We start from the raw sequence: 27,072 nt of genomic DNA, 5'->3' as shown, positions 1-27,072 counted from the left end.
ACTGAGCTATACCCACCCCCACCCCCAGATTCAGTTTTCATGTGACCTACCTCATTTTCACAGGACTATGTTAATCTGTAATTGATGCTCTTTTAAACTGTCACCCACCACTTCATCATGCAATGACCAAGATGAAAAACAACTCCTTCTGTATCCTTGCAATGTAGACACTATTCTAATGGTTTGTCAAAGCCATGCTTGAAAACTGTCAATGCCAGTAACTCAAAGAAGCTGTACCTGTGCTCTCAGCTTAATGTATAGATCTTGCCTACAGTCACATGGAGGAAGAATGCAGTGAAGTTTATCAGCAAAGTAAGTGGAGGGGAGACACTTGACAAGTCATACTGAAGTTAGAGGACATTAATGGTAAAAACCGCCACTGCTAACATGAATTAAGTCACAACGGTGCCAGCACTGCTCTAGGTGCTTTTGATGTTTTATTTCATTTCATGATCACATTTACCCTATGAAGGCGGTGCTATTCTTAGCCTGTTTTACAGATGAGGAAACTGAGGGGCAGAGAGGTTAAGTGCACACAGCCAGAAGGTCACACTAGTCAAGATATCCTATTTCCAGAGTCTAACCTCTGAGTCACTAATGTTAAAACTCTCATTTTATAAATAAGGCAATGAATATAAAACGTGCTTACAAAAGTATTCTTTAGCTTTAAGAAAATCGTTTTTATTATTGTTTTAAAAATCAGTAAGTTATTTTCACCATAGGGCATGGTAACACTGAAACCTTGATATAACCCTGCCAACAGGGTCCAAATTGTGTGAATTCTGGCAATAAACAGCAGAGATAGAATCTGACAGACAGGTCTTATTCTCAATTCACTGTTGTTACAGTGATGCACCATTTTATTCTACTGGTGGTAAACTTTGTAGTTCTATGAAATACATATAAACACCAATCACATCTAGACTCAGGGAAGTCTTTCTGGGTAGCTGAGAACATAAAGTCTACATTATTAAGAAAATAGTCCTTACCCTCTCAGACAGATCTACGAATGAGACCTGATCCATGTTATAATTCTCTCCCTAAATTATTACATATGACACAAAAAGATAAAAGGACAAGCAAAATTGGCGCATCATTTTATCCGCAGACTACCATTACACTTCCGTGGTAGCATGAAGGGTTGTTCCCTTCTTTCTTTCTTTTCACACTGAATGAAAGTCAGGTGGCACAGAAGTAAAAGACACAAGCTTTGGATTACAACCCATCGGGGTCTAGATCCTTGCTCAGTCCTCCTTGTTACGGGCTGTCCAGCACCAGGCAGGCTCCTTACCTGTTCTAAGCTGCAGTTTCCACATCTGAAGAATAGGAGGCACTCTTTGAAGTAGGCTTCAAGGGCCGATTGTGAGAAGTGAGTGAGACAGTGCACACAAAGTGCTAAGCAAAGTGTCTGCTACACAATTCAACAGCAACAAGAGAAGACAGCGGAGGACATCATCATGTCAGAAGAAGGCGATGGAGGACTTATGAGGCACGTATTGACCCAGGATATTTTCTTTCTTTTACATGATACTTAATATTAATGCTGAACTTGAAAGAAACCATTACAAATAATGACAAATTACATTTCCCTTATCAAACAATCTCTCTTGAGAAAGAAAGGCCTAGCAGGAGAAAGAATACTAAAAAGTTTATCCAGAATTTCTCTGAAATCTCAAATCTACAATTAGAAAAAAATAGAGTAAAAACAAAAGCAAAATACCCACCATGGGTCGAATGCTGGCTGTCTTTTTGAATGGTTAGTTCCAGAACTGCTTTCTGATGGTAGGGAAGAAACTCTAGTTGACACATTATTTTCATGGAAAGAATTATCTGGACGTGGAGATGGCACTGAATAAAAAAAAAAGTAAGTCACCCATGTACTCTTTTGGTCAAAGCAGTTCTCATGTTATTCTACTGCATTTTTCTCACATAAATAAAATTGAAAAAAGATAAATCAAATCCTCATTTGCCCTCCCTAAAACTTTCATGTTTTCTGAGGCTGGAGGCATTCCAGGGAACACTCTTTCCCCTCCCTCCCTGCTGCCTCCTCTCCTTGCCACCTACTGTAACAGTAACTTGCAAGGGTCAGTTAACACCAGGCAATATATATTCAAACATAAATAAGTGTGTCACCTGATAAGTTGGAGAACATTGCAGGATATTTAAGAGTATGAATATGATACCCCTCCCCCACTGTTTTGACATTCTTTTTAAGTTGAGGCTTTCTTACATCATAGACCCAACTATTTAAAATCTATTCTTAGTCTAAACTGATTCTTAACAGTATATGTGCTAGAATACGCAAACTATAGTTTAAGCTTTGTTGCTTGGGAGGTAGCATCAATTTTACATTTTTAAAAACTAAATTCCAAAGATATTCAGTTATTTGCACAAAAGTATTATTTTTCTCTAAGTTCTCAATCTAGGAATAAACAGAAAGACAAACCACAAGTTACGTGAATAAATTTTTTTTGTTTTTTGGGGGAGGGAGTGTTACTATCTTTTTTTGTCAATTTCTAAGCTTGGTCATAAATCAAAACATATTGCAAATTTCACCACAAAAGGAATATACAGGCTGTATATCAAGATAAATGACACCATTTTACTTGACTTTTAGCCAGTAGGATTGAAAATGGGAAATATTCTGGAAACATCTGTCATTTCAATGATACCACTAAATCTTCATCCAGTTAGATTCAGTAGTATCATTGAAATGACAGATGTCTCCAGATGTTTCACCTAGTGAAATCTTTTCCTTCTATTTCTGGACTTTCTAAAATGAAAATGTTCTACCTGCCAAACCCTGAAGTCGATTATGAGGAAAATGAATGAGGGCTTTTACTGATACTACCTAATTTAATTTACTTGCAATCAAAATAAAATTGCATTTCCAGAGGTCAGAGACTAATTAATTAATTAGATACTTCATTAACATTTTAATATTAGAGTATACTCTCCAGACATCTATAGAAATAACATGTATACGACTGATTTTGGAAGTAAAGCTTAAAGTGAGAGAAAAGACTTTTCCTTAGGTACACTACAATTTTGTTTTAATTAACTTTAATTTGAATTAAAATTTTAGTCCCATAAGGTTCTGAAGTAACCAAACATCAGAAAACAGGATGATAAATGCATTAAAAGGCATATTCAATGCCTTATGCTCTTCTCAAAGGCGAGGCTGAGGGAACAGAGTAGCCTAATCATTCAATATACATTAGGTTCTGAGTAATGCTTGCCTATATTTATTTAGCCCAGGTTCCTCGTTAAAATGATCAAGCAGTTGTCCATGTTCCCCCCTACTTCCTGCCCCTTTCCAGCTGTCCTTTCAAATCCATGGAATAATGAGAAGCTGTGCAATGTGGGCATGGAAGCTATAGAAGGTCATGGTGACCCCTGAAGGAGGCTTTGAGAAACTAAGCCTCCCGGACCCAGGACCTCGTGGTGCCCTGGTGGGCCTGCTGCCAGTCTCCTCACTAGGGGCTGGGGCTCCCCAGGGGCTCCCACTCTATTACTACATAGTTCCTCAAAGGGGATGCCTTTTCCTGTCAACCTCTCCTCCTAAATCCACTCAGCCCCTGAAACATCTGCTTCAGCTGTCTGTTAAACATCAAAGTACATTTTTAAGGCCGTTCAAGTATACTTTTGATGATTTTCTTTCATTCAATCAGCAAATATTTCTGAAACTGCTAGGCAGTGTGCTAGTTAGTGAGGGTAAAAGAGGAAAAGGTAAAGGGCTCTGTAACCTCATGAGAGAGAAGCACAAAGAATCAGTACCATGTGGTGTGTGTCACATTAGAGACAAGGAATCATGGGTGGAACAGAACAGGAAACCCTTCACTTTGTCTGGGAGGGCAGGGGAGTCATCACACTACAGAGGACCTCAAAGCAGAATCTCAAAAGAGACAGAAACCAGTTGTCCGAGCAGGGGGAGGTATGTGTTCAGGCCATGGAGGGGCACGGCCTGTACACCAGAGTCCCACAGGCTGGGCACCAGAGCAGAGGGGGAGGAGCTGGAGAGAACAGCAAGGGCCAGGGCATGGGAAGTCTAGAATGCCATCTTAGGGAACTCAGATTTTGCCCTGATGCCAATGCGAAGCCAGCAGAGGACTCTCAGCAGATGTGAGATAGAAGACTGGGGGTTGGGCAGTGGGAGACAATGGGCTGCTCTGCTCTATGCTTTTCCCTGTAACATTTATTACCTTTTAGTGCTCTCCGTAATTATTACATTTAGCGTTGCTCTCTCCTCATGAGAATGTGAGCTCTATGAGGGTGGAGACCTGTGGCTGTCTTGTTCACGGACACGTTCTACATTAGAACAGTGTCAGGCACACAAGTGATATGGATAAAAATTTTATGACTTAATCGAAAGAATGAGTGGTGTGGTCAGAACACAGCTTCAGAAGGATCATTCCAGGGACAGTATTGATGGTAACCTTAGAGATAGGGAGACCGGTTGGGAGGCTACTCAAAGAACCCAAGTCAGAAGCCACGAGGGTCTGAACTAAGACAGTGGGACCAACAAGGCCAGGAGACGTGTTGGAAGGTGACAGTGCAGGTGAGAATGACGCTTACCTGAAGTCAGGGCAGTGAAAGGTAGCGGAGGGTGTGGGCTGGAGGTGTAGTGGGGGACAGAGAAGAGAGGACCCCGGTGGGTGCTAGGAGCTGGGTTTACCTCGGTAGAAGCTGCCAACTCTCCTCGGAACAGGATCATTGTACAGATGTCTGTTTTCTTTGGGGACAGTGCCATCATCAGAGTGGGGGTCATGATATGCTCCACCCTGAGAAAAAAATAGGTTTATAAAAAGTAAACAACAGAGTGATGACAATGTGGCCTATGAACTTCAAATGGTGCCTAAGTGATCTATAATTTACCCCAGGATCTATTAAAGAGAAAACTCATGAGGAAAATTGCTGACTTTATAAGCCAGTTCAAATTAAGTGTGAGAGATGGGTATGAATACATTTTAAAAGCTAGGCTGTAATGATGTTGAATGACCAATCTTTACAGACATGTTTTATCATAAAAGGTAGCAGCTCTGGAAAATTCAGACCTCAGACTTCTGCCGCGCATGGAACGAAGAGGTGCCTTCTCTGGAGGACTCTTTTACGGAAGATCGTGCTACAGTCATCTCTGGAGGGAGCTGCTCTCCAGGCTGCAAGTCAAATTAAAAAGGATTTATCAGAGTGTCCTGTTCCTAGGGATGAAAATCACCTAAATCACTATGGGCTTTACTTGGCATAACCAGTGCCTTAACTGGCTAAAATTAAAAATGTGAGTTGGCTAAAACACAAATTGTCCCATAAAAGTGAATCATCTGATGAATGTAAAACAAGTGAAACAAATGTCATGCAGATGGAAAGTGAAATTCTCATTAAAGTTAACACGAGCAGGGAATGGATTACTCTGAAAATAGTTCAATTAATTATTAAAAACAAAGAAAATTATCTCCCTAATATCCAGAAAGTCATGATTTTGAGTAGCACTCAATTAGGATAGAAATAGAGATTCTATTAGTTAATCCAAAACTTCTCTAGCAGATTTTAGGCTGAGTTCTCCAAAAAGAACTGTACAGAAGCAAAATTATTTTTTATGAAGGACTTACAATGGCAGATTCAGATAAAAACAAATGTTCTTTGGATATATCAAGGAATTGAATCAGTTCCCTTAAAAATTTCTGTCTTAAAAATTCCCTAACTACTGCAGTTTATATACTTAAGTTCTCTTTTCAACCTTCTCCATGATAACAGGTACTTATATTTCATGTATTTTCTTAAAAATCACGAAGCACTCATCTCCGGAGACACTACTCATTTCTCTCAAGGAAGTGGGTCACAAGCTAAGAGTAGCATTGGTCCACAGTGGTGTTCACTGAGGGGAAAAGTAGCATTTTCTAGCCTCAGAAAAAAAGATTCAGGAATAAAATCACCAAGCCATTCGGAGGAGTTAGCTGCACTGCATATCTGTACATTATGCACAAAGAGTATTATCTTGAGCCTTACACAGTATGTCAAAAACACTTGATTTAAAATTTAAAATGTGATTCTTTCCCCCTCCCTCCCCAAATGTACTGTGAAAGGATTCTGGGCAGGAAATCATCCAATATAATAGTCTTTCTTCCTGCTACTTTGTGACAAGATCTTATTTGAATTTTATCACCTGTATTGTTAACAAAGACCTATAGAAAACTATTTTAGAAAAAACAAATGATTTACATCTAACATAAACTCTAAGTGACAGTGCCAGTCCCAGTCCCCTTGCTCTTGAAGGTGGCTACAGCCCTTTCAAGAGAGTGATTCCTGTTGTTTATTCAGTTACTTGTCAAACCGTCTGCCATCTTTGTGCCTTTAAACTTGTACTTTCTTGCAGCTTGGCACTGCACCTCGCGAACTGGACTTAAAATTCAGTAACAGTTGGATCTGTGCTTAGCCTACAGTTACGGTTTTATAATTAGCTTATTTCCACCATGTTCACAAAGTCTTTTCTCTGGAACGCTCAGAGAGCCAGTCCAATTTGTCCTTTTTCTGAAGTATAGGTTTTTTTTTTGTTCTTCTTACTTCCCTGTTTACACCACGCTTAATGCTAACATATTTTACCTGGTTCTGAGCTTCATGTAATGTCTACGGGCAGCTGCCAGACTCTAGAGATCTTTCTAGACCCTAGAGGCTCTCTTCTCTCTAGAGGGGCTCCTCCGATCACTGCTGACTCTCATCATGGCATCTCCTGCCATGTGCATCTCCTACCCTCTCTCACGTGGGCCTCAGACAGTCTTTCCAACCTCATGGAGAACGTATCTGCATAGGGGCCCAGGGTCACACTTCAATATGTCAGCATGATACAGTGCAGAGCACTGGCCTAGGGACCTGGACAGTGCCTCATGATCCCAGCTCTGCCCTGAAACGTGGGCAATCCACCCAACTTCTCAGAACCTCAGCATGCTCGCCTGTGAAATGAAGGGGCTAGATTAGGTGACTTCAAGTCCTCTCGTCTACTCTGAAAAGGAGCTCCTAGTAAAGAAACCTTGAAGGCTTCCTTTTTCCTATATTCAAGCCTTCTGAGGAGTTGCCACCTCTGAGGAGTCTTTAAGACCCAGTCTTTCTCTGTTTTCTCACTGGCAGAACATATTCTCCTCACCTCTTCCTTCGATTATTGCAAAAGCCACACTACATCTTGTATTTTTCACTTCAGTCCTGTGGCACAAGTTGCAACCCCACAGCTCACCATGCTACTTAATGTTTCAATTACCTTCCTCCTCCAGATGCCCTTTTCTGCCCTCCCTTCGAGCCTCTTTCCTGATGTCAACTCTACTTTCTTCCCCTGGTGCAACCCCAAACATCCCAGAAGTCTCTGTTCAGATTCCACCCCGGCCCTTGGGGGCCTCGCACAACCCCCTGCCCAGGCTGTGCGGCTCCTTTCTGTCCTCACGGTGCACACACTGGCACAGTGTGGGCACACCGCCTCACTGTATTCTCACCACTGATCTGCTGGCAAGTGACATCCCACCACCCCCAGCCCATACATTCTAAGAAGACAGGGGCCACATCTTCTTCTAATTAGAGCCTATCACGGCGCCTAGCTCAGTAAATGCCCGATTACATCTTCACCCTTTGGCCATCCAAACCTCTCTCTACATCTAAGCTCAGAGCAAGACCTTCAGTTGCCCCTAAAGCCATTTCTGACTGCTTCTGTTCACAGAGATCTCCTCCTGTCCTCAACTCTTTTTTATAACCAGTGCCGCAGAAATTTGGCTGTTAATTATTTCATTGTTATCATGTATAATTTAATCTTAACTGAGAGAAGATAAATTTCTCAAGGGCAAGAACTCTGTCTCAGACTCGAGTGCCTGAGAATACCCAGAAGAGGGAAAGTATTCAATGTCTCTAAGAACAGCCCCCACTAGCCCAGAAGAAGTGGGAATAACTAAAACACTTACTCTGTGCCTGGCATGGGGCACACAGTGCTTTATATACTGTGTTTAATCCTCACAGCAACACTCAGATGAGAAATTGAGGCATAGAGAGATTATACCACTTTCCCAAATTTATATAGTTTGAACCACACTGCAGAACTGGGATACAAACCCAGATCTGCCTGGCTTTCCAGCCCAAGCTCTGAGCTACTTTGCTGCACCAACTGCTCAGTTACTGAAAATCTCCCCCTCCCCGGCACTCATCTTGCTAAGCCTACTGTTATTACAGAGTCCATCGCATTTTCCAGAGTTCTGATATACTGATGAACCCATTTTCATACCCTCTAAAAGGAGAGTACTTTCCCTACATGAAACTTTTTTCTCCTTCTGATGCTGGTTTTTCTCCACCTTCATTTCTTTGATGCAGGTGAATGTTTCATAACACAAAAATATAATTTTTAAAATGTGTGTTCTGTTGTAAGAATGCTATTTCTTTTAAACAAGTTAGTGTCAGTTCTGAAGTCTGAAGATCAATAAGATGGAGAGAGCATTATGCTAAAAACATTGCCTTGAGATTTAAAAACAATCCAAAAGACAAAATTAACATTTATCCTGGCCTGAAGTTACATTTACCTATGGTTCTGGATAAATTTAAAACTTCTCAATTCAGTTAAGGTATCGAGTAATGTATTAGCAAGAGTTTGATTTAACCAAATGTGGTTTGGAGAGATTAGAGAAAAGCCCCATGAATTCACACTGAATTTTGAGAAATTTAAAAACCTATATAGTTGATGAATTCTGTAATAAATCAAAATAGGATTCTCTGAACAAAATATGCCAGAAAGGAACATTTAAGAAAGGAAACAGATTTTGAAAAACAAGCTTTTTGAGATCTCGTGAGTATTCAACAACTGACTTAAATAAATTTTTTAAAAAATATATTGAAACAGATTAGTTGTTCAGGTATTGCTTTCCCTAAATGTGTCCTATCAAGAAAGTAGGACCTTGTGCAGGAGAGACAACCACACACCGACCCCATCACACCCCTGCACCACCTTCCCACGATGAGCCAGCAGATCTAGTCAGGGTCCTAGGCTGTACCTGAGGTGATAAGAGCTGCAGGCTGTTGGCTCTGGCCGCCATCCCTTGCCCTACACTCAAGCTTCCTTCCAAGCCTTTGGCTCTCACTTTGTCCCGGGTCACATACATGGAATGCCTGTGTGGACGCTGCTGGGAGGAGAAGGGGCTGGTGTAGCCCAGCCCATATGAAAAGGATTCATGAGGTGCAGACAGTGAATGAGAATGGCCGCTGTCCATGTGCTCGGGCAGCTTCAGCTCCTCCATCGTCTTAGAATGCCTGGTTGTGGTTCGGCGTGAGTCCAGAGTGCCCTCACTTCGGTTATTTCTCCCCGAGGGGCTGAGCAAAGTTCTCGAGTCGCTGTGCCTGGTGGGGGTTGGGCTGGTGGGAGAGTTCAAGTCCAAGCAGCTGGATGGGAAGTATCTACTGGTATTGGACTCTGCAATCTGGGCCCTGGCTTCTGAAAGGTTGCTCACAGACTTGGAGTCACTCAACGCTCCGTGGCTTTTGGCTTTGGTCCTGTAGGATGGACTCCTAGAGGACTGGGGAATGGTGTCGATGTAGCTATGGCGACTCTGCTTTTCACTGGGCTGCAGAGTCCCGGCCTTGCTCTGGGAGCTTTCCATGAATGAGTGCCGGTTTTGCTGAGATCTGCTGCTTGATTTAAGGTACTTCGTGCCCGGGCCTTCGGAAGGCTTTGGATCAATATTAAAATCAAACTCTGCCTTTGACTTGGCTTCTTTTGGGCTGAGAAGGTGTGGTATGTTGTTGTTGGTCAGATCTTTGCTCGCAGACCCAGGCTGGCTGCTTGCTTGGTAGGTTTTGGTGTGCATGGGACTGAGAGTAGCTCCGGCAAGGTTTCCGTTTAGGAAGCTTTCGTTGGCAGGAAGACCTTCGTCAGCCCGGGGCAGACCCACACCTAGGTTCTGGATGTCCTTGCTGTTAGATCTGTGGTGAGCCTGCAAAGCAGCACTTTTGCTGGCTTGGTTTCTAGATTAAAAACAAAAGAAGTATATCAGTTTTACCTTAAGAACAGACACACAAAAAGTAACACTAGGAAAAAAAAAAACCTAAAACACCTCAAAGACTAAAAACATTAACTGTCAAACACGTGACGATAAATAACAAGGAATCTATCAATAAGAAGTAAGTTGCTTAGAGCAAGTCACTCTGCAACAAAGCACTGATCCTGATGAAGTGTTTTTGGCATTATTAAATGCTCAGCTGACTTGCTGCCAACACAGCTACTAACTGATCATCTGGGAAAACATGCTATTGCTATGTTGGTGCTCACTTGAGTGTGGGTTAACAAAGCCTGTGAAGAAGAAGAGAGCTGAGCCACAGGCAAACTCAGAAGGGAACATTTAGATTTGCAGGTCACTGGATTTCTTGCACTTTGTTTTTATTGGTAAGACACACAGCCTGCCTCAGAGATACACAATCACAGCACATACATCCAAGTACCAATGTCTCTTTTATCTTTAGCCTGTACAATCAACGACTGAGAATTTGAGCAATGTCCTCCAGAAAAGAAAATGATATGTGTGAACTGCCCGGTGATGTTTGTTGGAAAACATGATGATCAATGTTTATGTTTTAGAGAAGTGGCAATTCTTGGGGCATGTCAGATACCTCTTGTACACTAAATAGGAACACGTCTCTGGATCACAGGGATCTAGAGAGTTAATTTCTCTCCAAAAGACAAAATTTATTCTCTTTTTCATTTTATACTTCATTATTCCAAACTGACTAAGGCCTTCTTGAGGACTGAAAGCTTCATTTCCTACTTGGTTTAAAATACAAAATATAAATCCTGAGGAAAACCTTGTCCTCTGTTTAAAAGGTGAAACTGACATTGCAGCAAGGTCACTTTGTCCTACTGTACCTATTTAACGGACCGATTTGTGGTCTGAAATAGGTGAGAGCATTTTTAAATGAATAATAACTTACACAATTTCCTTTTGACTATGCACTCAAAATGTTGCTATTGCTAAAGATGATTTGATTTGGGAGAGTTTTGTTTCCATCACACACTAGAGGAAAAGTCATGTTTTTTTCCCTTGTAGAATGGTAATCTGCGAAACAATCCCTTCTTGTTTTTCCTATGAGAATCCACTTGCTCAGGCATCAAAGGTAAGGGCCCTCTTCCTCTCATCCTACCTTTCAGACTGTTAAAAGGTCTCTGGTATCAAGCATGCCTGCAATAGTGTGAAAGGCCTCATCTCTTAGATGCACTTACTAATCTCTCCCAGTTGGGTCACCAAAATTGCAGCATTAAATAAGGTCACTAAAATAGGAGCTAACTAAACAGCAGACTCCAGTCCAAGAAAGAAATTACAAAGAAAGGAAAGTTTCACTTTCTGTTAAATGATATTAACAGATCAATAGAGGACAGTCTCCATGTCCTAAAGGCATCAGGCTTTAAATCATTAGTCATTTGTCAGCTTACATCTTGGTAACTAAAATATCTTAGCAACTTTTCAAAAACCCAAATGACGCTAGGTAAATAGTCTCATCCAGAAACAGATCTCACTAAGCGTGCTGGTTATTCTCAATTTGCCCTACCCCCCCATCCATTCCCCACTCCCCTCTGCCCCATCCTGGGCCTAGGACTGCAGAGTATGTCATCCAGGCTCCCATGTCACCTAACTCCCAGCTGGGCTTAGCAGTGCAAATGGCTGGGGGCTGTCTCCCCTGCTCCTTCCTGGCAGTGCCCCCTGACTCAGATCGCAGCAGTGCCTCTAGATGACAGTGCCCATGAGGTGGCTCCTTCTGGCTGGCTTCTCTGGGCTCTCCTAACCCTATTTCTTCCCTTCTCCTTCAGGCCTAGAGAGACTAACAGCAGAGATAACACATGCAGATGTCGTGAAATGTCCAAAGCTCCAAAGAGGACTAGAAAAGGACAGAGAACGGTGAAGACAGCTGCTAGAGCTTTTCAATTCTTGAAAACACTGCTCTCAACATGGAGCACAAACCTACATATGTTAGGGAGAACTCGTTCATAGTAACACAATTTCTAATGTGAAAAGGGAAGCTATAAAGTTAAGGTAGAAACATTTGTCAAAGAATTAGGTTTCCCATAAATGTACAAAGAGCCTAAACCGCTATTCTGAAAGTTTCTGTCATGGTATTAATCTGATGCCACTGAGCTCTGCACACAGTTCCTATGTAAAAAGGGCACCATACTATCTTCAGATTGGAGTTTTGCCAAAGCACAATAAACAACTTCTTCAGAAATTCCATAGATCTCTTTGATACACACCTGTCAGGAATCTGTGTTAAACTGCCAACCACTTAAGAGGATTTTATATATAAACCCTTAAATGGTTGGCAGGACAGACAGATAGATGGGTAATCTCTAGTTAAAATAACTTTTCAAAGCAAACATCAAAGATGCAAAGCTACATTTTTACAGGGAAGACTGGCGAAGCAGGACTGGTGAGCACGCAGCATGTGGCAGGATAAAGCACCACCCCACCATGTCCAAGGTAAGCATAACCTCAGGAGAGTCTGAAGGAGACTAAGGCAAGGGCTAGGTAATGCAAGAGTTCACTGACTCTCCTATAGTGACATGAACCTGGATGACAGAAAACTGAGTGGATGAGGATATGTGTATGGGGACACATATGCATCTCAGGTACAAGGCAGGGCATCCGATATGAAATGGTGCCCTGAACATCTCTACAATGGTGCTAGGAAGTCCGAGGGAGCCATGGTCTGTGCAGAATTAGTATCCCCAACAAGGGCTTCCATGGAGGAAACATGAACCATAGACAAGTGGGAGTGAAGAATATTTCCAGATACTTATAAAATGAGCTAATGGGTTTCTTTCCTAGAAAAACCTTTTAGGGCTTTTTCTTTAATATAGTCAATATAGTTGAGACCTGAAAACGAATTCTTCCAGAGAGTTTCATTTACTTATAATTTCTCCTCTCATCTGCTTCAAAAGGGGTTTGGCAGGACTTCTCAAAGATCTATATAAATCATATCCTCATCACCACACACATCCTCCTCGACAGATCCTTAAAGAAGGTTCCCAAGGAGAGCCTCAGATCCCCACTGGGGATCTCTCTCAAGTGAGTCACTAGAGGATGAAAACCCACTTTTGGAGTATGGTTACACCACTAATCACTACAGCACAAATCAAAAATTTATCATCCATCTACTGAACTTTCTATCGTTGGGATCCTTTTTCTTTGCAAATGCAAACTAGAGTACTCAAGTGACAATTAATATAGAAGGGAGACAAAAGTACCTGAACTGGGAGTGACCCTAGATAAGACACAGGCATAATATGAACCTTCTAAATGCATATGATGAATACTGGTCCTTGCCTAGTGTACTGATCTCATGGGAAGTGACAGGCCAAGTGAACACAAACTTGGTGAAAAAAAAATTTGAATCTGCTCCCAGGCCTCCTTGAAAACAAACAGGTAAGAATGGTTTATAAGATGTGAGGGAAATGATAACCAAACCAGTCATTTTAACAAGAGTTGACAGTTGTAAAGCACCATCACATCATCGCAGCTAAGCAGAGAAAATGTAGTAGTTACTGTTAATTTATAGATGCACTCACAGATCTAAAAAGTACCGGGTCTTAAGCTTGCAAAATTCCAACTGGTTAGGAACAACTGTTTTATGTGGAGAGAAAGGGGGATAATGGGAGAAAACGTATATTCAAAAAGCTTCATATTAAGAATTATTGTTTTCTCTTTCTCTTCTAACAGTAGATGAGAAAAACTACTTCCTAGCTCCCATAATTTACACATCACTAGATGAGAAGACCAGCTTCTTGGAAGAGGAAAGAAGACAGGGAGAGGACACTGCCCCTGTAAATGCAGCCAACAGAAGTAAGGAATGCCACTTTTCGAGAGAGAACCTGACTGCAGGATCCAGCTCCTTGTGCTCTCCACCCCACTCCCCACCCTGGACACAGAGGTTTTATCTTTTTAAAAAGATTATGCTGAGCATTATATTTAAAAAGCACCAATTTTAATCACGATCTACCAAACTGACTTTACAATTTCCATATTCTTATTCTCATGAAAAACTAATTTCTCAACTCAGTGATAAAAAGACAAGAGGAAAAAGCCCCTTCCACAGAGCCAGAACAACTTGGTTCAGTTGCAAAGGTTGTCCCAGTGTTTGGCATCCTCTTCTCCTTCCAGAAATCCCCTCGCCCTCACCCATCCTTCTTTGTCCAGGTTAACCCCCCTGAGTCACATGTACACAGAATCTTCCAGCTCATGAAGCTAGAAACCTCCTTAGTTGCTAATCAATGCTACCTTTCACAAGGAATGCACAGGTTTCCCTGGGAAAATCTTGTAAAATATAAGAAAGTCTTTAAGACCCACACAACTCTTTAACTGTGGTTCTGAATCATGCAATAAGCTTAAGGAAGATATTTTTGAATAAGGAGGGCTTTCCTTCTTTTCTCTAATTGCATCATTTAAGCAGCCACCTCCTCCACCTACTTGTAAGACCAACAATGCATCTGTATTTCCTTAAAAGGGAATATTTACCTGTTAGACAAAGTGCTGCTTTCCACGTGATAAGGTTTTCTTTTTGCTGACCTTGAAGGGGAGCGATCCAAAAGTCTCTGGGTTTGGAATGTAGGGTGATTCAAACACTGTTCTGTCAAGTATCTGTCAGCTGGGTCCAACTTCAGTAAATTCTTAGGAAACAAAGTTAGGATTGGAAAGAACATCACAAAGTCAAATTTAATCTGTAATTTTAAAATGTATTTCTTTTTCTTATAAAAGAAATGTATGGTCATTGCACAATATCTAGCAAACACAGTTTAGTCCAAAAAAAGTTTTAATGGACTATTTAAACCCATAATCTTACCATTGTTGTCCTCTGGGAATACGCTCTCCCAGCCCTTTAAAAAATACCCCATATTTTAAAATATTTTTCTCTTTTACAAAATCTGGCTTATATAGTTAAGTTTTGTCTCCTGCACTTCTCACTTACTAATTAAAAACATTTTTACAACATAATTTAAACATTTAAAATGTATTTTTGAATAAGTATATCGTCACATAAAAGAATATACATTCTTTATCTTTTTCTTGTCCTCCTTTCTGGAGGCAGTCCATGTTACCAGTTTCTTCTGCAGCCTTCCACAGGTACTTTGTACATACCTCTATCTGTTCCTTCTGTTTTACCCAATAGTAGTACACATACAATAGTTTGCACTTAGCTTTCTTTTCACTGGACATTAGATCTTAAGAGATCATTCCATATCAGTAAACAGCTTCAACTCTATGGATGTACTTTAGGCTGCTTTTAGCATTTCCCTAGTGATAAAACATTTCAGCTGTTTCCCTTCTTTTATTATTATGAACAAAGCTGCAACAAATAACTTTACAACATGTTTTAAATGACTACATGGAATTTTGTAGTATGATTTATTTAATGATGTATTGTTGGATGTTTATATGGCTGCCACTTTTCACTATTATAATTAATATGCTGTGATAAACAACTAAAATTATTGCATACATCCATGATCCCTTGCATGGGATAAGCTCCTAGATATGTAAATAGTAGGTATGCAAGCTTTTAAGGATTACTTTTCATGTGTTGCCAAATTACCCCCTAGGAAGGTTGCCTCAAATACTACTACTCTCAGCAATTGAGAGCCTACCAAGTTCCAGGCCCCCTCATCAACAATAGGTATTCTTCTTTTTAGTACATACTTGTAAATTAGCTATTTAACAAATGGTATCTCACAGCTGTTTTAATTCACATCTTTGATTACTAGTGAGCCTGAATATTTTTATGTTTATTGGGTACTTACATTACTTCTTTCCGTATTTTTATATTTGTGTATCTGTCCTAACTTATTTGTAAGTGTTCTTTATTCATTAGTGTTTTATGTTTTTTACAACTAAAATGTTTTCTTCTAATATTATTTATCTGATTACTAACTGGACAAGATTTTAAAAGGTAATTATTAAAACTGATTTTTATTGACAAATTACACAAATAGATGTAGAAACATAAGCTATACAACCTAAGACAACTCAATAGAGCACACTGAAATTTGCTCTCTTGAGTGATGGACAGTCTCTGTCAGACAAAGGAAGAAGGGTGAAATTCCAGCATTCCCAAATCCATCTATAGCTCACTTTCATTGGTTTTGCCCACAGTTAATCTCTTTTTGATCCACTACTGATCAGCAAGAGCAAATCTGGATTTGTTCTCAATAAGCCAGAATTCAAATTCAGACAACTGCTTTCAACCTTAGCTCCACAGAAAATTTGAATTCTGATCCTATCACATACTGAAATCTTCACTTTGGGTGAAAAGATTCCAGTAATCCAAGCTACTGCTCACATACAACATTCATGTTGACTCAGACACAACTCTGAAGTATCTCAATACTTTCTTCTTCCTTATTAGAAGACAAAAACTATGGAGGTACATGAAATGGTTTTGGTCTCGCTGGTAGTTAAGGCAGTTAATATCAAAATGGTTTCAACTGCATAATGCTAGTTAAAAACAAAGGAAAGTTGCCTCTGAGTAGTATTTTAAATTAAAGTACATGTGACCTTTCGGAAGCCAAACATCTACTAGCACTGAAGTACTATTTTAATTTATTTAAGATTTTATCAAGAGTACAAATTGTACATACAATGAATTAATTTTATATTTCTGAATACAGTTGCTCATTTTCAAACACTTGGAAGGATGAGGTCATTATGAGAAAAGTATGAAACTTACTGAGTAAATAGTTTCAAAATTCAGCATTTGGGGGAAAAACAATTCTTTTTAACTAAAAAAGAGCCCATATAATTATTATAGCTGTTCTTTACATTATTAGTGGCTTGGATTAATTCTGGGGATGTATCCCCAGTAAAATGGCTGATGTATAAACAGATGCAGGATGAGACAGCCATTTTAGGTACTTATATATGGACAAAATTACCAAATCTGCTTTAGGGAATGGCACAGAGAATGTATTTCTTCAAGAAAGGATAAATGGTGTTATTTTTCAAATTCATTTTCAAAAAAAGCTAAAAGACAAAAGGAATAACTATATTTCTATAACATTCAGTAATAAAGAAAGCAGTATTAATCTTTGGTGATAGAAGTCAGAATTCTGGTTTCCTGGGAAGGGGTCATGGAAGAGGCATCCAGGGTGTTAATAATTTCCTGTATCTCATTCTGATTGGGGTTACATGGATATGTTTACATTATAAAAATTAACTCAGAGGTACATTTATAATTTGTGTACTTTCTGAATATACATTTCAATAAATGTTTAACATTTAAGAAATCTGACGTTAAATATATTAAATGAATGGAAATTCAATTGTTTAACTTTTAAACTAGTATAAATGCCTAATGGTTCCGGTTATCTTAGTATTTTCCTCTGTGTTAGCTTTCACCAGGTACCATGCTGACACTTAGTAATTATATTGGGTAATGATTTAACAAAAGAAGTTCAGTTATTTTTAACTAAAAGAGACAAAAGGCAGAAAACATGAAATTGTATTTAATTCAGTTCTTCTACTTTATTCTATTTACATTTTAAAAGTTACCAAATAATTAAAGCCCTGATAAATAAATATTGATTGCGTGAAAGAACATACTGACACAACCCAACTGATTTAAGAGATAATTTATGCCTAATTAACCTGAATGAGCCTTGAAGTTTTTTTTAAATAGCATCTCTCAATCTGTGTTCAGAAGAACACCAGTGCTGTAAAATTATATTTTTTAAAAAGTATTTAATATTTAATTAAATTTGGGAAATGTTAGGAAATGCTTCTTTACTGTGGGATTTCTCAAAGCCTTTATATGTTAATGAATATTGTGAATCTCTAAGAAAGATTATATGGTATATGGCCTTTCTGAAAGGTATGCCCCCATCCCACCTCCACCCCCACACCTATTTAGACAGTGTTCTTTGGAACACAGATTAACATAGTTTTAAAGCACAGCAAAGTTCTGAGAGTGCTGCTCAGCAATTTCCAACTGTGCTAAATATGCCTTTAAAGGCTCTGTGCAGTGTTTTTGACGGTTGATTGAATGGCCATAAAATAAAATTGATCCATTAACCAGTGTTTTTTTGAAGGTCTACTGTCAAATAACTAGCACTAACTTATGTACTGGCTGGCTGCAATAAAAGCTGGAGAAATGAAAAAGTTGTTCTCACTCTAGGGGCTATCTACTTGGATAGCAAAACTAGAGTAAAAAACCGTGAGAACATTTTCAGTGGCCCAGAGCAGGAAGACCTTCTGGACAGGGGCAGGAGCATGAGGAAAAACAGTCAGGCAGGGTAGTAGCAGGAATCCTGGTTGTCAAAAGAACAGCCAGAGAGAAATCCAGTTAGAAAAAGAGCGAATTAGGTGCACTGATAAAATAATCTCATGGGAGGCCTTAAATATCATGGTAAAAAGTTAGAATCTCTTTCTTTTCCACATTCATTTTAAGATTTGTTTTAAAACCTTATGCCTAAGCAGCTCAAGTGCTCAATGAATGAATGAATGGATGAATAAATAAATAAATAATTTATTTCTTCTTATTATATTTAGACTGTTATTATTCTGTCCATTTTAGGAATCTAATTTAGGCATCTCATAGCCCTGTCTAGATGGAATAATGTTAGAATACTAAACACTGCCGCAATTGTAATGCCTCTTAACACAACATAATCCCCCATTAGACATCACTATACATTTATTAACAAAACATTTAATTCATAGAAGCGGGCTATGGTCACATGTAGACACAAGAGAAATCACAAACCAAAAGACATTTTGTACAGATAACATCAACTTGTCCTACCTTCATTAAGTCAAGTAAAACGCTATTTAAAATTCCAAGGTATCTTCTCTCCAATGACTGAGGATGATTAACAGCTGGAAACTGTAACAACATGACAGGAGTATTAGCACATGGGGAAGGGTATGTGTGAGCACGAGCTATGAATGTTGGAGAAGGTAGCAGATAAGCAGTAGCTATTGCCCTAGTGCCAAAGTCAAATTTATCTCATATGTATATTAGTTTTGGCATCTGAATATTAGGTTAGGCATTAATAGGACTGGGTGTTAAATAACAGGAAAACTCACAGGTGAAAGAGGATACTTAAATCTAGTCAGTAAATACTGAAGCATGTAAAACAAAATACAAAAATTTGAAACTGATTTAAGCAGTTTCTACAGTATTGTCTGCTTATATAGATAATTCAGTTAGAATACAGTTCATACAGAATTTGCTTATACAGACAATTCTTACACCTTTTTCACAACAATGTATCATTTACTCCTGAAAATCAGAGAAGTAAAAAAAAGAGAAAAAGATCAGTACCTGAAAGGCTACAGAAGTAGAAATAATACATTCAGACACATGTTTTATTATTCCTTTTAATATACTCTTTGAATGACCTGTTTTCAATTCCTTCCTTTACATAAGTTGGAATAGAAGGCAAACAGGCTCCTAAATTAACAAACGCATTTTTAAATAAAATGAGGGGAAAAGTTCAAGTTTATTCAGATGCTCTGTCCTTCCCTTTGCCAACTCACATTTCACAATATTTGGATGGTAACGTATTAGCGCCCAATGCCTTCTACTCCTCCTCATGGGAGGGTGGTTTCCTTCAAACCAACATAAGAGCATTTCAAAGCCTGAAATCCTTAAACGTGCTAAGTAAATGGATGGGAGGAATAGTTAAGCAGGAAAATTCAAAACAAGGTATTTAAGAGTAATTACGACATCATACCCCAACAGCACTAGGCATGGCAAGAGATACAGAATATGGGTAAGACCTAAACTTTGCAGGTAAGCAATCCTCAGTCTGCTTGTGAGGGCAATCACTATGAAACTGTGTAGCCGTGAATTCTAGTTGAAGCTCAGAGAAAGGAGAGACCAAGGTGGTTTGCAGCTGTAGAAGAAAGAATCCATATGCAATATCTGAACTAGCTTTTGAAAGATAAGAAAAAATGTAAGGACAGAGAAAAGTAGGACAGCACCTTCTAGATAGAGAAAGTAGAAGGAATAACATGGATTTAACATAGACACACAGGCAATAACCTAAAACTGGTTTCTGAGAGAAGTGATGCTATGTGAGGCATTTTAGCAATTGTTATTCCTCTTATTTTAGAGGAAGGTGACAATCAGAAAGTTCAAATAACTGGTTCAAGGCAGGTTACATAATCAAAAAGCAGAAGAACTAGTATTTGCATCCAAACTAGTATTTCATCCAAACCCATATTCTTTCTAAACCTAGGTACCTCTCCTAAAGGAGGTACAGAGGTTCCTCTGGATGTTACTGGAGCATTAAATATCAGCCCAAATAGAGACACCTGTCATGCTGTGATAAAAGGCTTTATACCAGTAGATTTTAATTAACATTTTGCTCATGAGGTTTATCTTATGCTACCAGATATCCCACTCCTCCTTGTTTTCCAGAAGCAACATTTCATCAATAAGGAAATCAACACCAAAAGTCAAAAGGTATTAGAAATATGATTTTAAAATGACCTAACTCCTAACTTTAGAAAATTAATCTATGTGCTTTTGAATGAAATATACCATTCTCATATGAGATAACTCAACAAATAACCAAAACTCAAGCATATAAGTTGGAAGTATATCCCAGTCAGTAGTTAGTTTTTTTCTAAGAGTGCCTCTTTACTAAGCACTTACTATGTGTCAGGCACTGGTCTGGGCATTTTACATATATTATAACATTTAACCTTCACAACAACCCCATCGGGTGGTCCTTCTGTTATTGTCATTTTATGCATGAAGGCAGAGTGGCACAGGAAACTTGCCCAGGGTCATTCAAGTAGTAAATATGGAGCCAGGCTTTGAACCCCAGCAGCCTAACTCCAGAGACTATGCCCTATATTATGGAACAGCAATTGTTATTTTTTCAAACTAATGCATACCACTAGAGCAACATCTTGTTGATTTTCCAATCTCTACACAACTGAATCAAAATGCAAATCACACTGGACTGGTTCCTAGTGAGCTCACGTTTCACGGCAATTGCAGTTCACACACCCTGTACGCTTAGCTGTCTGTCACAGACATTCTCAAGTAAATGATAAAGGAAGATTTTTCCCTCAAAAGATGTGGTCAAACCTCCAAAAAGATTAAACTAATTTAGTTAAAACACAACAAACACTTTCAGAATAAAAAGTAAAAATATTAAGGTTTATAAAAACTAAAGTGTCAAGGAAGTAGCAGTTTTTCCAAAGGATATTTAAAAGCAGCACCACCATGTGCTGTTTAGCATTTTACAGATAATACTATTTAGTGAGAAGGTCTGTGAACGAACAGGGCCAGAGACAAATGAGGAAAAGACCTCCTTCATTTGGCCTATCTAATCCAAATGCTAGTCATTCTTCAATAGCCATTTCAAAGTTTCAAATCCTCCATAAATCATTCCTAGTGAATCCAGCCAACTATGATTTCTAACTTTCTGGAATGTTTAACATTCTCGAGGTCTCAACTATATTTAGATGTATCAGAAAACAGTACAATGTAGTAAAGAATGCAGTACTTTATTACATGACACAATTTATTATAAATTGTATTGCTTTGTAATTATTTCATGCACAAAAGTCTTAATTCTTCAGCTAGTTTATAAATTATTAAAGCCAGGTACCATGGCAGATCTGCTTACACTCTCTTCAGAAAATCCAGCTTAGAGCCTCTTTATCCAGGCAAAGAACAAGGCAGCCAGCAGACTAAGCTTGATATTCCACGTCAAACATTCAATCACATAATACTATTCAAACTAGTAGGCACTATTCCAGATATGTTGTGAATATAGTGGTGACCATGATAGCTCATTTCTTTAAGGAATTCATTATTCCAGTGAGGATACATATTTGCAAACAGCTATTTAAAAGAGACTGCAATGTGTGCTTCTACAGCTATGACCAGGGTGTTGCAGGAGTACAGAAGGGGAAGGCAACAGTTCTTCAGGAGAATCTAGAAGGACTTCATGGAAGGAGGATGCTTGACCTGAGTCTGGGGAATGGAGGACAAAGAACTTTCCAGAAAGTGGGGTGAGTACTGGGAGAATTATAGAAATGGAAATGCAGCACTGTAGAAGCAACATGTCAAGGAAATGGTGACAAGTTCAATGTGGCTGCAGAGTAGGGGGCAGGGGTAGGAAAACGTGAGAGACAAGGCTGGAGGGCTAGGAGCAAGGGGTTTTAATGCTATCTTGAGGAGTTTAAACTTAATGAACAACCCTGTGTAGGTTTTTAAATACAAAGGAGACAGAATTAAATGTGAGGTTTGCAAGAAGATCATTCTAAAAGCAATGTGAAGACTGAAGAGGGAAAGTTGGAGAGATCAGTTTGGGAGCGCAGTTCAAGTGAAAGGTGGTAAGAGTGAAGGAGGCATTAAAGATGGAGAGGAGAAAAATACAGCTGGGCTTGACTGCTGAGAACACAGATTGGTTCAAGAGATAATTCATATACTCATCGAGTCCCTACTACACGTGCTGGGCGAGGCTAGATGCTGGAAATACAGCAAGAAAACAGATGATTTCTGACAGTTAATTTAAAAATAGACAAAATAATTATATACTGTGATAAGCGATATGATGGAAAAAGAAGGGTGCTCTGGGAAACACCAAGAAGGAGGTGGGGAAGTATGGTGGGAAGTCAGAGAAAGGGGGTGTTCTTGGAGCTGAGATTTATAAAATGAGAAGGTGCCATACATGGGAAGTGCCTTTCTGGGAGGAGCCACAAGTCCCAAATTTATGAAGCTGCAACAACCTTGGGATGTTTATGAAAGTTAGAGAAAAAGAAAGGCAAGTGTGGTGAAAGTCTGGAGAGGGAGGGGAATGGGAAGAGGAATGAGCTGAGGTCAGGGAGCTAGAAGGGCCCAGATCAGGAAAGGTCTGCTGGGAAGGAGTCTGGACATATTCTAAGTAAACCAAGAATTCATTAGTTATGACTCACTTTATATCTGAATAGAATAGATTTTCCTTTCTGCTGGGCTGAGGGCAAGCCCAATTTACTGTCATATTTTCAGCATCTAGTATGCCAAATGATCACTAACTGATCATTTGCAGCCTAATTAATGGTCATAATTTGGCTATTTGTGGCAAAAATAAAAGGAGAAAAGAAACTTGCTTGAGGTAACTCAGATTTAGAAGAGAGAGAGAAAGCAGGAAGAGAAATGAAAGAGAAATGTTCGCACTTCTGTTCCTTCATCTATTCCTCACTCACCAAGCTGAGCAGGAGGGGTACTGTGTTGGGCACTCTGTGTGTGAGGAGGGGTGCTCTTCAAAGGGAAATGGACCGAGGTCCAGAAAGTCAAAGGAAAATAACAAAGTGCTTTACAGGTGTCAAGAAAACATAGTTTGAGAATTACGCATTTAAGAGAAGGAGTGCTGGTGAGCTTATTTTATAGTTCCCACAAGGACCACCAACTGGCATGTTGGCCCAAACAGGGTAATTGAAAACCAAAAACGCAGCTTTGGGGGTAGGTGGAAGAGAGAAGCAGCCTATAACTGGTCACTCCAGTAAAATGCTTCTGTGACTTGGTTAGCCCTCATCTGGGGAAAGTTTATACTTTAAGACCCTTTTCAGCATATTTTCTGAAAACAAGTTTTGTACAAAGTTAGCAAGTCCAGAAAAAGCTCCCCAAGACAATACACTAGTTTGGAAAGAAGACGTGATGTTTCACTGTCAACAGACAGACAAGAAATAACTCACTAGAACAGCACCTTTAAACCTGCAGAATGCGAGTATTCATAGTCCTCCTCAAATCACTATAAATGTTTGCTCAAATAAGCAACAGCCATTTATATATATTTGTATCTTTTGGGGATGCTAATATTTTGCATAAAGAAACAGTCTGAGATAACCAAAGTTTAGACTATAACAATGCAAACACTAGAAAAGATTTTGAAAAATTGGAACTTATAAGTTAGGAAAAATATTAGCAGCTCCCAGTTTCAAATTTAGACTTTTAAAAATTCACAAATACTATATAAGATTCAAGAATAAAATATTATAATGGGGATTATAAGTATTGTAATAGGAAAGGGAATAGTATTCAATGGATAGCTTAGCACTCTATTGTGCAATGAACAATGATTCAAATACTGCTGTACTGATTCCATTTGGGGTTTTAGCAAAGCCTCTTACCCGGAGCCCGTGGAAGCGAGGATTACTGTAGAAGAGCTTCATCTGCTCAGATGGAAGTGGTCCTAGCACCTTCTGAATAGTAAAAAGTTGGTCAATTTCGCTTTCTCCAGGAAATAAAGGTTGTCCATCACTAAGCTCCCCAAGAATACAGCCCACTGACCACATGTCTACAGACTTTCCATAGGGAGCTCTGAAAAGCAAAGGGAGAGATTATCTTGGCAACTGAAGAAATACATTTTAATAATTTCCAAATTATTTTGAACAGATTCATGATTTAAAGCACATTTGTGTATTTAAGGAATTAGAAAGTACTACATGGACAAAAGTGAGGCTGAAAAAAAGGAATTATGGCTATCAAAGTAAAAATTCAGAACACAAGTGAGAAAAAATCTATGCTAATAAAGCCATGGGTTTAATAACAATTTAGTTACTATACACTGATTTGAAATCTGTTCACATCTGGATATATTTTTAACGTGAAAGGCTTAATAAACCCTAAATACAGGACACATGTCTGATGAGTTAACACTTGGAGAATGAAATGCTCCCAAGAAATGTATTTTCTAGGTAACTATCCTTTAGCTCTCCAATTATCAACAAGTTACACTTACCAGTTCAGCCTATTAAAATGTACCACTGACTTATGTGTCTTCTTAAACAACAAACACTGAATATTATTTAACCTCTGACTGCACAGAGTCAAAACAGCTAAGATTGTGCTAAACTCCACTGGATTATTTACTTCAATCTATTTGTACCATTTGTTTATAGAGCTTTATGACACCTACTTCCCTTAAAGCATTTTTTCCACTTATTTGGGGGTTTATAGCTATTGTCCAGACTCTGAGTTTACCAGAGGGCTTTTGGAGTATTACTGTTGCTAATAAATGGAGGCTATACATGAAAATCTAGGTATCCATCAAAAGCTTTGTATGTATACACCAATATCTATAGCCTTAAGTCAAATTATATATGGCAGTTTAAGAAATCATATTTTCTTTAGTTTTAAACACAAATTATGTAAGCTTAAGAAGGGAAAGCCAAAATAAAATACCTGAAAAAAATATGGGATGAAATTTTAGAATGCCATAGTGATATAGTATTAATATAAAACTTTTAACAAATACTCTAAAGCACTTTTAACATCATACAGAATGAGTTTCTAGGATAATAAACCACTGCAATAGTAATTCAATATTTTATTTATCTCATTTCCTCTCACAAAAACCTAAGAACCATATCAGGAAACTTCATTTAGATTTTTTTGGTAGCTTGTTGGGAAGAGAAGGATACTGATCTTTCTTTCATACAAGTATGAGAAAACTTGTGCTAGATGGAGAAACTTATAGAAAATCTTTACATACCCACCACAAGCTATTTTTCTTCTATCAACTATTTTGAATAATTTATGCAGCTGTAACTGCTCTGAATGTCAAGGACAAAATGTTGAGAATGTACAAAAATATGTAAATTCTTCATGTTAATGAAATATCAACGGATATCAATGGGATTTTTATACAAATAATATGGTTCTTTAACTAGTATTTGACAATCATTTAATCAGCAATATTCAATTTGGCCCAAATTAGTTGGAGTCCCTACTTTTGGTAGCTCCCATATATCTCAAAACATAACCTCAGTTTTCCAATGGGTATTACTAGGCAACAAACACTCCCTGAAGTTTCACAATAAGGCTGTCCTCAGAGTGAACTCTTCAGGGCCATCTTATAGACAAAACAATACTATAACAAGTCCTTCCACATCCTTGAATTCTCAGATGGGGTTCTAAGAATGATCTACTTCATACTCATTTCTTCCTTGGCAAATACTGTCTGGTAAATTTAAACTCCCAATCTCTTCCAAAGAATGGACAGATGACTGGACTAGGCATCAGAGTGAGTCCAGACAGAGGTACGCAGGAGAAACATAGACAAAAGAAAATCAATCCTAAATCCAAGTTTAAAATTGAGCACAGAAATTCTAAAATCTAGCCATACAAAGAGGTATAATAAAATGACTAGCCACCATCTGTTTCACAGGATAAAGCACAAGCTTTTGATCTCTAAAAAGAAAAAAAAAAAAAAAAAAGTAAAGCTTTCAATAACTGACACCAATAATTCTTATAGGCTCTAGGTCAGCAACGAAACAAGAAATACTACCAAATGGCTGATAGACACTGGGAAATCAATTGTTAGTTTCAAAATAAATCTTCAGTGAGTAAACTTAAACACTATATGACTATACCATCATAATCTTCTGAAGAAATACAGAAATTCACATTTCTATTATATAATAAAAAGTATCTTTCAAAAATTAAATTTCTCATGCCCCCTAGATACATGTACAGTACACTAAAGAGATGGAACCTATAATTTGTTCACTGACCATCATTATCACCATATTTAATTTTATTTGTAGTGTGCCTTCTATTTCCATTCTTTGATGGTCCCAAAGAAGAAAATACAATCTAGGAAAAATTAAAAAATAGCACAACTAGGATAGGCAGAGAACTATTAATGAAACTATGTGATGGAGATCATGACTACAGGCTCCTTCTTCGGCTCTAAAGTTAAACATATTAAAAAGAAAAATAATCTTATCAGAGGACCTTTTTCTAGTGTTGACAGATGAAGAGCACTGAAAGTGGAAGGGTGGCACAAAGTTGATGGATATGAAGGTGTTGCTGAGAAAATCATCAATGTAGTACTAGTCTGAATAGCCATTTATCATCAAACAAGATTTACACTGTTCAGAAGAAAAATGGTATTTGGTTCAATATTTATAGCCCAGTAGCTAGGCATAAGCGATACTCTGTAAGTATTTGTTTTTTGTTTTTAAATTGAAGTATCATCAGTTACAATGTGTCGATTTCTGGTGTACAGCACAATGTCCCAGTCATGCATATATCCATAAGTATTTGTTGAATGAATGAATGAGCAGACCGATAATCCAG

At 38.6% G+C, this 27,072-nt stretch overlaps 1 protein-coding gene across 11 annotated transcripts in view; it reads right to left on the bottom strand.

Moving 5' to 3' along the window:
* The window catches only part of CDKL5 (cyclin dependent kinase like 5), a 198,244-nt gene that overhangs the window by 34,218 nt on the left and 136,954 nt on the right, over positions 1-27,072 (bottom strand). For 9 of the 11 annotated variants that reach the window (XR_012067489.1, XM_072956083.1, XM_072956086.1 and 6 more), the window contains 7 exons: positions 24,120-24,309; positions 18,787-18,867; positions 14,511-14,662; positions 9,012-9,978; positions 5,055-5,156; positions 4,676-4,781; positions 1,725-1,848 (listed from right to left, as the gene is read on the bottom strand). Coding sequence is in view for 10 of the 11 variants with exons in the window: in XM_072956083.1 (XP_072812184.1) it covers positions 1,725-1,848; positions 4,676-4,781; positions 5,055-5,156; positions 9,012-9,978; positions 14,511-14,662; positions 18,787-18,867; positions 24,120-24,309 (1,722 nt within the window). In the remaining variant the exon portion in view is untranslated. Of the gene's footprint in view, positions 1-1,353; positions 1,412-1,454; positions 1,544-1,724; positions 1,849-4,675; positions 4,782-5,054; positions 5,157-9,011; positions 9,979-14,510; positions 14,663-18,786; positions 18,868-24,119; positions 24,310-27,072 lie in introns of those variants that run through there. The other 2 variants (XM_072956091.1, XM_072956090.1) reach the window with 2 other exon arrangements.

This window comes from Vicugna pacos, chromosome X (assembly GCF_048564905.1).
Source record: "Vicugna pacos chromosome X, VicPac4, whole genome shotgun sequence".
NCBI classification, from domain to species: domain Eukaryota; kingdom Metazoa; phylum Chordata; class Mammalia; order Artiodactyla; family Camelidae; genus Vicugna; species Vicugna pacos.
The sequence above is the reverse complement of the archived record's forward strand: the minus strand, read 5'-3'. Positions and strand labels throughout refer to the sequence as shown.